The sequence below is a fragment of the Rhineura floridana genome, chromosome 1 (genome assembly GCF_030035675.1).
Source record: "Rhineura floridana isolate rRhiFlo1 chromosome 1, rRhiFlo1.hap2, whole genome shotgun sequence".
Taxonomy (NCBI): domain Eukaryota; kingdom Metazoa; phylum Chordata; class Lepidosauria; order Squamata; family Rhineuridae; genus Rhineura; species Rhineura floridana.
In genome coordinates, this window is record NC_084480.1 from 245220649 (window position 1) to 245235727 (window position 15079).

At 42.1% G+C, this 15079-nt stretch overlaps 1 protein-coding gene across 12 annotated transcripts in view; it reads left to right on the top strand.

Annotated features, from left to right (window-relative positions):
- Nucleotides 1–15079, top strand: part of GREB1L (GREB1 like retinoic acid receptor coactivator) — a 300655-nt gene that overhangs the window by 249129 nt on the left and 36447 nt on the right. For all 12 annotated transcript variants that reach the window (XM_061596502.1, XM_061596493.1, XM_061596580.1 and 9 more), the window contains 2 exons: nt 6854–6987; nt 10121–10460. In XM_061596502.1, the coding sequence (XP_061452486.1) occupies nt 6854–6987; nt 10121–10460 (474 nt within the window). The remainder of the gene's footprint in view (nt 1–6853; nt 6988–10120; nt 10461–15079) is intronic.

A 15079-nucleotide genomic window follows, 5' to 3' on the forward strand; every position in this document is an offset into this window, starting at 1 on the left:
GTCAATTGACATCCACAGAGTGAATTACAAAACGTGTAAAAAAAGCAGAAATATTATGGAACAACTAAAACAATAAAACAATACTGTGGAAAAAATAATACATATTGTTAATTAACTCCCACTGCCACCATAAAACTTAAAAATAACCACTCCTTTGTTTTTATCTCTTATCATAGCAGCCTGGTTAATATGGTGTAGGCATGAGATTGTCCCACAGCTGGGACAGAGTCTAAACAAGAACAAAAATATTTAATTATTAAATTTATATCCCGCCCTTCCTCCCAGTAGGATATAAGAATATAAATAATATATTTATTATAGGGATTAACTTACGTACAAACGGAATTAATTTAAAGACTACATGATATTATACTGATAAAAAATAAAATGTTACAACTTCTATCTTATTTAAACTTGGTATACTTACTAAAGAATATAGAAAGCATAAAAAGCAAAGGCATCCATGTTGGTACATAAGAAAAAAACACCAAAATCCACAGTTAGGTGTTACCTTTAATGGAACTAGCCAAATGTCGCAAAAGTGTGATCAGCTTTCAAGCTTTCCAACTCTTTATCAGACAAGATTACATAAAGCAGGGGGTGAGGAAGAACAAGGGGGAAAACCTGTAGAAAACTAGGCTAAGTTATAGACATGAGGTCAGCTTCCAAGATAGAGATTGCAGACTGAATTAGTCCCTTCCAGGTGCTATGGTTATCAGGTTACAAACTCAGAATTCTAGGATAAATAAGCAATGGCTTCAACCCCATTTTCAGAAATTAAAGTCTAGATTGTAACTCAGATATGTCAACTTTTAAATGAAATACATAGGTTCCTGGGTGAGTTTAGAATAAGTTTTGCCTACTTAACCCCCTATTTCAGGGGTGTCGAACTAGATCCAGCCAGTAAGGACTGCCCACTTGTCAATCACCTGATGTTACAATGATATGTCAAAGTTCGTAGGAACAAAGTTTAATAGCAACCTCCTTTAAAGGAGAGGTATTCGTGCCAATCAGCTGATTAGTGCTATGAATGTACCTTCAGAGGGATTTGCTGTAACCACTAATCACCTGATCAGCAGTGACAGGCAGTGTTTGAAGTCTGTAGAGGGGAAAATGCTCAATTTGCAGGAAGCGATTTGAATCCAAACTGCTTTCTGCAGACAGACTTCAAACGAGTTTCCTGTAACTGCTGATCAGCTGATCCATGGTTTCGGCAAGCCCCTTTGAAGGTGCACTCCCAGCAACAGTTAGCCCTGCTTGCAAACGAACAATCAGGAGCTAATTTTAAGCTCCCAATTGTTCCTTTGAGGCTGCATTAATACCTACCCCAAACCTGATGTCACATATTACATCAAGTGTGAGGCAGGTGAGTGTGGTTTGTGGGGAAGTCTTGCAATCTAAATTGGGATTCATGCTGAGTCTAGTTAGGCCCATGCTTTGGAAGGTCCCCACCACTGCCCTATTTAAATCAAGGGCCCAATTTCTCTCTCTCTCTCCACCCAGCCAGTACTCACAGAATAGAGTTGGTTTCTGGACTGAAGTCTTCTGTCAGGTGCAGCCCTTGCTTTGCTCCTCATTGACTTGATGACTGTTCAGCCACAATAAGGGCTTCTTACTGAACAGAAGATTTCATTTTGGTTATGACCACAAAATCCTGAAGATTCTGGCTTTAGTATTACAGCTTCCTTTTTGTTGAAGCTTCTCTACTTTTTTATGCACAGCTCTTTTGGAATCTTCCATCACTTGTTGTTCTTCTGGTCCTTCCCCTTCAGACTTTCTTCAGGCTATGAGTCTTCCTCTCAGGCTCATCTGCCTACCAGACTTCTTCTAATCTCTGACAGTCTTAGTCTCTTCAACTCTGCTTCTCCTTTGGTCCTTCTCTCTCAATCTCTTCTCCGCCTGACTCCGCCTCTAACAGATTCATCAACATTTTGTCTTGCCTTTTATTCTTCACTGGCCTTAGCCTCTGGCTAATAGCATGTGGCCACCTCACAGGATGCACTTCTATTGATCTTACCCAAGGACCAACAGGAATTCCTTTAGAGCTACCTTCAGAACACCAGTTAGATTAGCCCCTTCTAATAAATATAAATACCAGTAATACTCACTTTCAGTACTGCTAACTGCCAACAGTGTTTCCCTCCTAGGCAACTATAACCAGGCCATCCGTTACATGCCAGGCCTCCATACATTCAAACCTGTGCAGAAATCTGGAGCCTAATCAGATGCAGTTTTACTTTGTGATTTATTTCAGGCTGAGGCATTTAATCATAGTACAAAACATGTCACCATTCATAGCTCTAAAATGCCTATACTTTACATTAATTTATAACAAATGGTTTCTTCACAAGTGGGATAAAAAAGCTCCAGTCAGTAAAAACTCACAGCATCTTAAAATAAGTGATAACTTTAAAGTTAGCAGTGTTTAAAAGCCTGGGAAAGAAAAAAGGTCTTTGGCACCAAAATGATAACTAAGTGGGGGAGTAGCAAGCCTCCCAGGGAAATGCACTCCATAGGTAGTGTGCCCACTACCAAAAGAGGTCTCTCCCTGGTTGCCATCTGCCTTGCTTCTGACGTTGTGGGCACCCAGAAAAGAGTCTCAGATGTTAGACCTCAGTGTGTGGGTGGATTGATACAGGAGAAGACTGTCCAGCAGATACTTGGGTCCTAAGTGATTTATTTTATTTTATTTATTTATTAAATTTATATACCGCCCGACTAGCAATAGCTCTCTGGGCGGTGAACATAAAATAGCATAAAAATACAATGAATAACAAAATAATACTAAAATACAATCAACAATCCAATACAATAAACATTTTTAAAAGTAAATCAGTGTAACTTAAAATGCTTCAGAGATTAGGAAGGTTTTGACCTGGCGCCGGAAGGAGAGCAGAGTCGGCGCCAGGCGTACTTCCTCGGGGAGACTGTTCCATAGTTCGGGGGCCACCACTGAGAAGGCCCTAGATCTTGTCATCACCCTCCGGGCCTCCCTGTGAGTTGGAACCCGGAGGAGGGCCTTCGTAGCAGAACGTAGTGCACGGGCCGGTTCATATCGGAAGAGGCGTTCCGCAAGGTATCGTGGTCCCGCACCGTATAAGGCTTTATAGGTTAATACCAACACTTTGAATCTAGCCCGGAAACATATTGGCAACCAGTGCAAGCTGGCCAGAACAGGTGTTATATGCTCGGACCGCTTGGTCCTTGTCAGCAATCTGGCCGCCGCATTTTGCACTAGTTGTAGCTTCCGAACTGTCTTCAAAGGTAGCCCTACGTAAAGTGCATTACAGTAATTCAAACGTGAGGTTACCAGAGCATGTACCACTGATGTAAGGTCCTCTTTACTCAAATAGGGACGTAGCTGGGCTACCAACCGAAGTTGGTAAAACGCATTCCTAACCACCGAGGCTACTTGAGCCTCAAGTGAGAGGGAAGAGTGTAAAAAGACTCCCAGACTACGAACCCGGTCCTTTAGGGGGAGTGTAACCCCGTCCAGGACAGGGTATATATCCACCATCCGATCAGAGAACCCGTCCACCAACAGCATCTCAGTCTTGTCTGGATTGAGCTTCAGTTTGTTAACTCTCATCCAGTCCATTGTCGCGGCCAGGCAACGGTTCAGCAAATCGACAGCCTCACCTGAAGAAGATGAAAAGGAGAAGTAGAGCTGCGTGTCATCAGCATACTGATGACAACGCACTCCAAAACTCCTGATGACCTCTCCCAACGGCTTCATGTAGATATTAAAAAGCAGGGGGGACAAAACTGACCCCTGCGGGACCCCATATTGGAGAGCCCGCAGTGTCGAGCAATGTTCCCCAAGCACTACCTTCTGGAGACGACCCGCCAAGTAGGAGCGGAACCACTGCCAAGCAATACCTCCAACTCCCAACTCCGCGAGCCTCTCCAGAAGGATACCATGGTCGATGGTATCAAAAGCCGCTGAGAGATCAAGGAGAATCAACAGAGTTACACTCCCTCTGTCTCTTTCCCGACATAGGTCATCGTACAGGGCGACCAAGGCTGTCTCAGTGCCAAAACCGGGCCTAAAACCCGATTGAAATGGATCTAGATAATCAGTTTCATCCAATAGCGCCTGGAGCTGGCCAGCAACCACCCGTTCCAAGACCTTGCCCAGGAATGGAACATTCGCCACTGGCCTGTAGCTGTTAAAATTGTCTGGGTCCAAGGAAGGCTTTTTCAGGAGTGGTCTCACCACTGCCTCTTTCAGACAGCCCGGGACCACTCCCTCTCGTAAAGAGGCATTTATCACTTCCTTGGCCCAGCTACCTGTTCCATTCCTACTAGTTTTTATCAGCCAGGAGGGGCAAGGATCCAGTACCGAAGTGGTTGCATGTACCTGTCCAAGCACCTTGTCCACGTCCTCGAGTTGAACCAACTGAAGCTCATCCAACAAAACAGGACAAGACTGTGCTCCGGACATCTCACTAGGATCTACTGCTATAACTTGAGAGTCTAGGTCCTGGTGGATACATGAGATCTTATTCTGGAAGTGATCGGCAAACTGATTACAGCGGGCCTCCGATGATTCCACAGTGTCCGGAGGGTTTGAATGGAGAAGCCCCCGGACAACTCGAAAGAGCTCCGCTGGGCGGCAAAGAGATGGTTTAATAGTGGCAGCAAAATGATGTTTTTTAGCTGCCTTCACTGCTCCTACATAGAGCTTAGTTGAAGCACTAACCAGCGCATAATTGTATCCGTCGGGAGTTCGTCTCCATTTCCGCTCAAGCCTCCTCCTATCTTGCTTCATCGCTCTCAGCTCCGGAGTATACCATGGAGCTGTATGAGCTCTACACAGGAGAGGGCATGCAGGAGCGATTGTGTTTACAGCCCGGGTCATCTCCGTATTCCACAGAGCGACCAGGGCTTCAGCAGGAGCGCCAGTCCTATCAGCCGGAAAATCCCCCAGAGCCCTTTGAAAACCTTCAGGATCCATTAGTCTCCGGGGGTGGACCATTTTAATAGGTCCCCCACCCTTGCAGAGGGAAGAGGTTACTGAAAGTCTAAACTTCAGCAAGCAGTGGTCTGTCCATGACAAAGGGAGTGTTGTAAAACTCCCCACATCCAGATCACTTTCCCCATGCTCAGTAGCAAAAACAAGGTCTAGAGTGTGCCCCGATACATGTGTTGGACCACTAACATACTGAGACAGCCCCATGGCTGTCATGGAAGCCATGAAGTCCTGAGCCGCGCCAGACAAAGTGGTCTCGGCATGAATGTTGAAATCCCCCAGTACTATTAGTCTGGGGGACCTCAACAATATATCCGAGACCACTTCCGCCAGCTCAGTTAGGGAAGCCATTGGGCAGCAAGGTGGGCGGTACACCAAAAGGATTCCCAGCCTGTCCCTCTGGCCCAACACAAGGTGCAAACACTCCAGGCCAGTAACTGAATGAACATGGTGCTTGGTGAGTGAGATGGAACTCTTATAGACGACAGCAACCCCACCTCCCTGACCCTCAGATCTACCATGATGCTGAACCAAGTACCCCAGTGGGCAGAGCAGAGAGAGACCAACTCCTCCCTGCTCACCCACCCAGGTCTCGGTTATACATGCCAGATCGGCTGCCTCATCCACAATCAAATCGTGGACGAGGGAGGTTTTATTATATACCGATCTGGCATTTAATAACAGCAACTGGAGATCTGAGAGTTGGCTGATAGGACTACCAACGACCTTGCGGGTGTGGGAAGGACCGGAACAAGGCACAGCCACAACATATCTGGACCGCGTTCCCCTTACCTGGCACGTCCTTCTCACAGCGCCATACCTTCCTTTGCCCGTCACTACGGTAATTGGGGCCCCCTCAAGTCTCCCCGCCTGATGGATAAAACTCTCTCCAAAGCACATAATACAACTAAAATATACAACAATTAAACGTATAAAAACAGCCATATATACAGCCATATATACAGCATATAAACATACACACTCACTCAGACATACATTCATATAATCAGGCACCCATTCATCTCAAATTACATCAACACACCAACAAAAAAGTAAAAAAAAAGAAAAAGAAAGCAGCAGCAAGAGCAGCAGCCTCTCCTTCCCTTGGGCGATGGTTTCTTCTTCCTGCAGGCACTGGGTCTCCCAGGCCACCTCAGCCAGCCGGCTTATGTATCCCTCCAGAGAGGGACAGGTGGTGAGAATCAGTCCTGGCTGGCTGGGTACCTGGGGCCTGGTCCTGCCAGGCAGAAGTCCCTCTGGGAGGGTGGTGGAGGTGGTGGTCCCACGGCGGCAGCAGCAGCAGCAGCAGCAGCAAGAGCAGCAGCCTCTCCTTCCCTTGGGGCGATGGTTTCTTCTTCCTGCAGGCACTGGGCCATGTGGAGCTTTAGAGTTAAGTACCTGCATTTTGAATCAAGTCTGGAAGCAAAGAGGAAGCCGCTGAAGTTGTTTCAAGAGGTGTGATATGAGCTAGCTACTTCCTTGTCCATCTTAGCAGTCCATGATCTGCATTCTGAAATAACTGGGGTTTTTGGACTGTCTTCAAAGGCAGCCCTACAGAGAGTGCTTTATAGTAGAAAACATCCCTCATAAAGGTATTATAGGATGTGATTAAGTGATGTGCAGAGCTATATAATCCATTATTTGGGATTATAGTTCTTCTAGAAAGGATCAAGGCTTACATTATCTGAGGCTGGTTAGGTTGTAGATACATTATGCAAATTTATTTTAATGTTTTGTTTTTGAAGGAAGAAGCAATTTGTAAGTTGCATGAACATAATGACTTTTTCAGGGGGGAGGGAAAGAATATGTGAATATTTTGTATATAGGACAAGCATAAATCCTAAAGAATCACTTTGCTTGCAATATCTCTGTTTGGATCAGGAGGAACTGAGCCAAGATGAGAAGTTATATTTTGGCTTGAATGAATACAGCAAATCTCTTCAGTGGGGAATCACAAGTCCTCTTCTGAGATGTGATGAAACCTTTGAAAAAATGGTGAATACACTGTTAGAGAGGTAAATGCTTTTGGGGGTAGTATTTAACCAAGATCATGGGTATGGGTGTCTAGAAAGCAGAACATCAAATTCCCAGTCCAGACCAGAGCTTGGAAGATTACTTTTAAAAAGTAATAAATTACAGTTACAGTTACATGGCCCCCCAAAAGTAGTAATTACCGTTACAATTACAATCGCTCTGAAAGTAACTGATTACTTTACTTTTACTGAAAAGTAATTGCTACAATTACATTTTAGTTACTTTTTAAAATAAAATTGCCTACAAGGTGCTTGCCTTGGCTGCTGCACATCCAAGTAGCCTAAACAACATTAAAAATAAGCACACACACACACAGAGGGTAGTAGTATATATTTTTTTATCCATAAGATTAACAGAATGGCATAACAGAATCTCACATCCCCTCACCCCACCCCCAGCAATGATACCCCAACACACATATTTTTGTATATTTATATTGCCTCCAGCTCTTTTCTCCTTCCACTCCTGTCAATTTTTAAACAATTGTTTTCTCCACGCCGTCTCGCTCTCCACCTCCTCCCTTGTCGCCTCCTAAGCACCCATAGAACATTAAGGAAGAACAACGCTGCACATAAGCCCAATCTGAAGCACATGATTTTTATTCACAAAGAGGAGCAGAATTCCCCTGCTCCCCCCCCAGTAATGTGCAAAAGTAATGCTGGAAACATTACAATTACTCCTCAAAAGTAATGAAGTTACTACTTGTTCTATTACCAGCAAAATGTAATGAAGTTACCCACTCGTTACTCAAAAAAGTAATAAATTACAAGTAATTCGTTACTTGTAACTAGTTACTTCCAAGCTCTGGTCCAGACCAGTGACCGAGAAAGGATTAGCCCTAGATAAGGTATGCATGTCATTTATACTCAGATAATTTTCTTCACTACATTATTTTTGCATATGCTTTGCATTAACAGATTAAGGCTGCAATCCAGTACACACTTACCTGGAAGTAAGTTCCACTGAACCCAATGGAGCTTAGTTCTGAGTAGGCATATATTGGATTGCAGCCTAAGTGGTGTTCCCCTATCTTGAAAAATATATCATAGCATTCCTAGAATTGAAATCTGACCAGTGGAAATCTGAGATATGTTGATAAAGTGCTGAATTTAAATTTTATGTGGATTGATCCCATTTTTTCAGCAACAATATCATAAACAAGCTATGAATGTTATGCAAATATTCCAGGAGATTGCAATTGCTCTTAAAAATTGTCTAAAAGTTATAGTTGATAGGCATAATAATATTTCTTAGAGCTCTAAGATCTTTCTTATGAACTGAATTCATCTGGATTATATATTTCATTGTTCTTGGGGATTTTTATATACACGGTTTTAAAATTAACTGGTACTGAAGGATTAAAATTTGAATAATTTTTAACAGAAATCTGGGTGCAGCATTCTTTTTTAACTACTGAAGTTTTACTCATCGGTGTAATTGTAAATCCAGACCATAATTTTCTCTAGATCTTTCATAATCTTTATTTCTTTAAGAAGACAAATCCAAAGGCTTAGATCCAAAGATGTGTTGTCTGAGCAGAAAAGCTCTTCCTTTGCAGCCTTGTTGAATTCTTCCAACATCCCTGTCCTCCTGCATGCCCCATGCCCCTCCTACCATTCCAGAGCGTATCAGCCCTCAGGAACAGCTTTTGGGGGGCACATGGGGCTATAGTGGGAGGATTGATCCAGAAAAGTCTCATTGTGCAAGCAGAGTTATGCTCAATCTTCTCTGGATCAAACCCAAATTCGTTCCTGCATGAATAGGCAGGATATGTCAGCTGTTTTGATTGCTGAGTGGGCCAAAGTGGCAGAGGTTGGGAACGGACACTTTCTCACTGAGATGATAAGCCTGTGTCTGGACCGTAACACTTAAAACTGTATTTAGGAGCTGACATAAATGAATGTCCCTCCTTACAAAAACAAATCCTTGGAAGTTAGAATACTAGTATGTCAGGGAGAATGCTATGTTAGAACTTTTCTCCCAGGTGCCTGGTTTTCTGTATGAGTGGAATTTTTGTATGAAGAAGTGTTCAGTCACATGAGCCCCTGCTTCCCTCCTGCAGTATGAAGTGTGTAGACATTTATTTGCTACCTCGCTGAGAACCAGGCCAGACAGAGGCAGAAAAAAACCGTTGAACACCTGCCTCAGTCTAATTGGCATAGCCACTGCAGGTTTTTTAAGTATTTGGATTATTTTACTTATTTATAAATGCATTTAACCTGTATTGTTATCCCAAAGAAGGGGCCTCCAAAAGGCTAACAGATACAAACATCATGTCATATTATAAGAATAAACCATAAAACAAAAGCTACTTCAGCAAGTCTGAACCCTGCTTTCCTTGAAAGATTTCCAACTAGGCTGATTCAATATAAAATAGATTCTTGGCTAACTAATATGTGCAGTGACAACTTTGATATATCAGCTTTCACAGATTTAGGCTGCAATCCTAACTCCACTTACCTGGGAGTAAGCCCTATTGAATTCAGTAGGACTTGCTTCTAAATAGACTTATTAGTATTTGAATGCCTCAGGGTGAATTCAAGCAGCCATTTGTCAAGGGGGCTGCTGAAACACAATGAGGTCACCACATAGCAACTCTCCTTCTTATTGACAGTCCCATATTTCACATGGCTGTCTGGCTGTTGCCAAATTAGCAATGACAATCGTGTAGAATGGAGTTCTTACTTTAGAGTTACAATCATTATGTGAGAAAAGACACTGTAATTCAGTCTTCAGATGCCCTCCCAATTAGTATCCTCCACCTACTTCTGTTACTGCATTGGAATTGTGTATGCCAAACTTATGCTGCAATCCTAAACACACTATGGACTAAGCTCCATTGAACACAGTGGGACATAACCTCTGAGTAAATATGCATAGGGTTGTACTGTTGGATTGTGATGTTTAGGGTCTATTTGAGTGTTTCTGCTAGCCATAGAGATTGATATGTATGCAAACACAATGCTTATATGTAGAAGTCATTGAATAAAATGAAAACACTTTTGAGAGTCCCAAATCATGCCTCTTCCTTTTCTTTGTCTATTGTTTGGAATCTTACTTTAGACCAGCATTTATTAACTTGACTGACTAAAACAAAGCTTCATTCTTTTCAAGGTATCCCAGGCTGCATAGCATGGTGATTCGCTGCTATCTGCTTATTCAGCAGTACTTGGAAGCCTTGATGGCTCTTACCACCATGACGTCGCTCAGAGACCACAGCACGCCTGAGACTCTCAGTATAATGGATGACATCATCACAGCACCCGGCAAGGATAAGAATGGCCAGGGCCACATGCTAGTCATCAGGATTCCCTCTGTGCAGCTGGCAATGCTGGCAAAAGAGAGGCTGCAAGAAGCCCGAGATAAACTAGGCCTACAGTATCGTTTTGAGATCATCTTGGGCAATCCGGCTTCAGAACTTATTGTTGCCAAGCACTTTGTGAAGCGATTAAAGGTTAGCTTCAAAGATTATTTTTGTGTGGCTACTATATAGATCTTGTGAGTGTATGCAAGAAGCATATACCTGATCATTTGCTGATGCATGTTAAATTTCCCATGGAAGAGAGACAACATGATAAGCTACATTTAACTGGGTCTCACTAATTCAGACACTGTCTTACTATTTCTGTGATTTACAGTGTTTTGAGTAGGCAGAAAAGCCCAAAACCTTTTAACATTGCACTCATGTTTAATAGAGGATGTGAAACAATTGCTGGCTAATGATTTGATTATACAATCCACATGCAGAAAAAAGGTGTCTTTCAGCTATTGCAGCATTGGTAGGCTTACTGAAATATCAAGACACCTAGGATTTTGCAAAATATTTTAGCTTCTGAGACTAGAGTGATTGTGCCAGCAAAGGTGATTGTGGAAAGTCTTGGAGAAATCATATGGGGAGAAAGGGGATATGCTAGACAAGAGTCGACATTAAGAAAAATCTTATACATGTTGACTTAGTCAAAGATCTTCCCCTGCCCATACTCTTGCAGAGTTGCAGATGCAAAATTTGACAAACATGAGAACTATGCAGCAAGACCTATTGTCCAAATAGGCCTCAATATTCGTACTGGAAATAAGATGCTGACTCTATTAGTATGTAACAAATTCACAGCCAAACCATGGCTTAGCATGAATGAGCAAATGTGCCAGTTGCTGGAGCACAGATAATGGCCACTGCAGTTCTTCTCTGGTCCTACTGCCGCTGTGCCACATAGGACTAAGCCATGGTTTAACTTAGTGTTATGTCCAAACTCTGGTTTGTGGCATGTCTTTCCCCAGGCAAACCACAAGCAGTAGACTGAGATCAAATCTTGGTTATAGCTCATGGTTTGTCTAAACCATGGCTTAGCCCTGGGTAGTGTAGCACCAGCAAGACCAGGAGAGGAGTGCAGTGACTGCAGTCTTCACTCTGGGACCCTGCACATTTGTTCATTCATGCCAATCCATGGGTTGGCTTAGCACTATGTGTGAACTGGGCCACTAACTAGCTTGCATGGTGCAAGCTCTGGTGCAGTAGCAGCCTTTTGCAGACATCCATAGGACCAGGCTCATAGTACAGTATAATGCATTATGCAGCTTTCTCTTCAGAATGAATCGCGATATGCCACATTTTTGTTGTTGAAAATGAAGTTAATTGGAAAACAAACTGCTGTGTTCACAAATGTAAGTAGGGTCGGTGGGATAAGCCTCCAAAGGATTGTCAATTTATTACTAGTTTTTACGCAGTTTTGGGGCACCCTGCAGATAATATCTGAGGTTTTCCATGATTTGCCAAGCCAAAACCCCTATTCACTTCCTTTCCTCTCATTTCCGTCTCAAGTGATGTATAAGTCTATTCTTTAAATAACCTAACATTACATATATGCTAATCAAGATGATTATATTATATATCTGAGCAGAGCCAATGGAGCAGGATAATATAAGCTTGTGATCTCCTGTTGATCAGAGCTGTGTGAGTTAACCTAGTGGACATGTTCCAATTTGCATTATTTCCAAATTATGCTGGGTTGAGGTGCAGAACACCAGAGGCTGATTTGAAGGAAGTAGAAGAGATTACTTGTCTCTGAGAAAATAATTAGTCATAGACCTCTTCACAGTAGAAACTTCTAAAAAGCAGAGCATCATATTGACTCATTGATCCACTGGAGTATTCAATTCCCGACCTTTTGTCTCAAAAGAAATGACTCAGAATGCACAGCATATGCATGAATGAGGAAGAGAGAGAGTCAGGGATTGAAAATGTCAGATAAAGAGCAGCAAATAGTTAAGGAAAAACTGTCATGGGAAGTTTCTTCCTTACTGTGCACACATGTTCCAAGACAGCTTTTGGATCATTGGATGTTTGTCTTGCACTTCTGCTTTTTATTTGAAAGTATACATTCTCCTCTTTATTCAAACGGTCACCTTTATATTTTGTGCTTGAGTAGGGAACCTTTTTCAGTCCAAGAGCCACCTTTCCTTCTGGGCATGCCATTGATGAGGGGGGCCTGAAACAAAAGTGGACAGAACCCTGAATTACCTTTATATAGTAGGCTAGTTTCTTCACCGTCACATACCCCTCTCTATCCTCCATCTAGGCAAACAAGAAATGTTATCGAAATTAGCGGACACACTCCAGACAAGCAAAAACACTCAACAAGGGTGTGAAGCAGGGCTAGTGAGGGATGTGGCTCAGGAGAGAGTGTGGCCTGGGGAGAGTCCTGAAGGCCAGATAGAAAGGCCAGGTGGGTTGCATTTGGTTCCTTGGCTTGAGGTTCCCCATCACTGAATTATAAGCAAGGAAGATTAGCACTGAGTGCCCCTCCTCCAATCCTTCACTACAGTCTTTTCTTCTTCCTTCCTTCAAAATACTGTACAATTCCAGACCTACATATACTGCAAGCATGCAGGATAGGAGGAAAGGCATATAGATCATGTCACTACTCTGTCATTCAGAAACTTTCCCTTGACATAGAGTTTTTAAAATTACCATAGCCCTGCAATTGGATAACTCTTATAACAGACACACTTAATTACAATCCTATGTGTGTTACCCAGAAGTAAATTTCATCTGTAATGGGGCTTACTCCTGAGTAAGTGTGTTTAGGATTGCTGTCTTAATTACAATTGTGAGTAGCTTACTAGATGTGAAGTGAGGAGTAGCAATACAACTTTCCTTATTTGCAGTGCAATGTATTTAAAGCAGTCTTCTACATCATTTGAAAATAGGCAAGTTTTGTTTACTTTTTTACTGCAAGAATGAATGTTCTAAATTTCCGGATTAAAACAATCTAGAACCAAACATTTGGTTTCTTAAATATGGAAAACATAGGGGGAAAACACAATATTGCAAATATTTAAAAGATAGGATTTTGGCCAGTGGTCAGGATGTCAAATATAATTGATACAGTTATTAGTTGTTTGTCTTTAAGAGATCATGGTTGGTCCCCTTCATTGATACATTGATACCATTTAAGACAAATAGTCTTAATCAGTAATTGCTGGAATTCAGTGTCTTGGAGAGGTCAGCACCGTAATCCTCCAATGTCCAAGGTAGTACTGTATGATTTGTATTAAACTGACTGCTTTGATTTCTTTCCAGATTAATCTTCAGTTAAGTTAATATAAGAAAAACCCCAATTTTCCTCCTAATAAGGTTTTTGTGAAACAGTAGGACTACAGAGGAATTTTCAGTTTACTGGTTTCCTTTGCTATATGTATTATATTGTATCTTCCTAGTGACCTTACTATATATTTAATTCAAATAGTTTGGTAATTATATATATTTAATTCACATAGGTAATTTTGCTTTCATAAACAGCTGGTGTGGGATGAAGCCACATCATGATGGTAGCATGGGGGATTTAGCCCTTTGCCCCCTGCCATGGCCCTGATTAGCCCTCAATGCCTGCTATTCACAATGGAAGGAAAGGAAATAGCAGGCAAAGCCCCCCCTCCCGATTCCAACTGGGACTGCAGCAGTAGCAAAGGTTTAAATCCCCCCCGGCACAATCTCAATCCGGTTTGCCCCTATGAAAAAATGAGCTTTGCCAGCCTCGTGCCCTCTAGTTGTTTTGGACTACAACTCCCATCCCATCAGCCCCAGCCAGTGTAACCAATAATCAAGGATGGTGGGAGTTGTCGTCCAAAACATTTGGAGGACACCAAATTGGTAGAAGCTGATGTATGCAATGCTGAAACTGTGTGACAAAAGTCATATCTGATTTTACCCTTGGCTGCTCCTTTGGGCTTTTCCTCAGTAATTTTAATTCAATAAAGCAAGAGATTTTTCACCATTAAAAGTTGAGAATAATTTGTAGTTTGAAATTTTTCACTTGTGAATGTTACTTGTGGAATAAAAATAGAGAAAAAATGCCATACAGTGAAAGCTCACTATAATGCAGGAGTCAGGGGACAAAGGATGCACCCACGTTATAGTGCTTCTGCGTTATAATGAAAACTGCACTGAAAGAGTTAAAGCCAGTAAATACTACTGGTTCCAAGAGAGGTGAAAAAAAGGCAGTGTGGCTGAGGAATACAGGAAGGGAGAAGCAAGAAAGGTAACGGGAAAAACAAGTTAACGCAAATAAATCTCCACAGACAGTAATGAAAGAACTTGGAGAAAGCTCAAAAGATAAGCAAACTTTAGGGGGGGAAATGCCAGGAAGGAAAAGGGAGAGGGACATCAGAAAAGAGGTTTTAAAAAAGACCGCTTAGAGGAAAAAAGACTAAAAAACAAATTGAGAACTCACCAAGAACAAAGAGCACAGAGGACAAAAAAAATGAGGTATAACAAACATAAAAATAGGGTATACAGTATTTTTCTCAAGGGACACAGTTATATCTGAATCCATGGTACAGTGAGATGTGTTATAGTGAGCCTCCACTGTATTCCACTAGGGATGGAATTCTCTCCTTTTTTTATGTTTCATTTTTAAGTGTGGCCTCTGGTGGTGATGAACAATCTGATTCCTTTTTCCTCTAATATCTTTTCCTTTTCTGATTTCCAATTTTTTTTCTTTGCAGTTAATTATTAATGTTATAATTTCTATTTATTCACGAGTCTCCACTGGTATCGATCTTTGTTCCGAACTC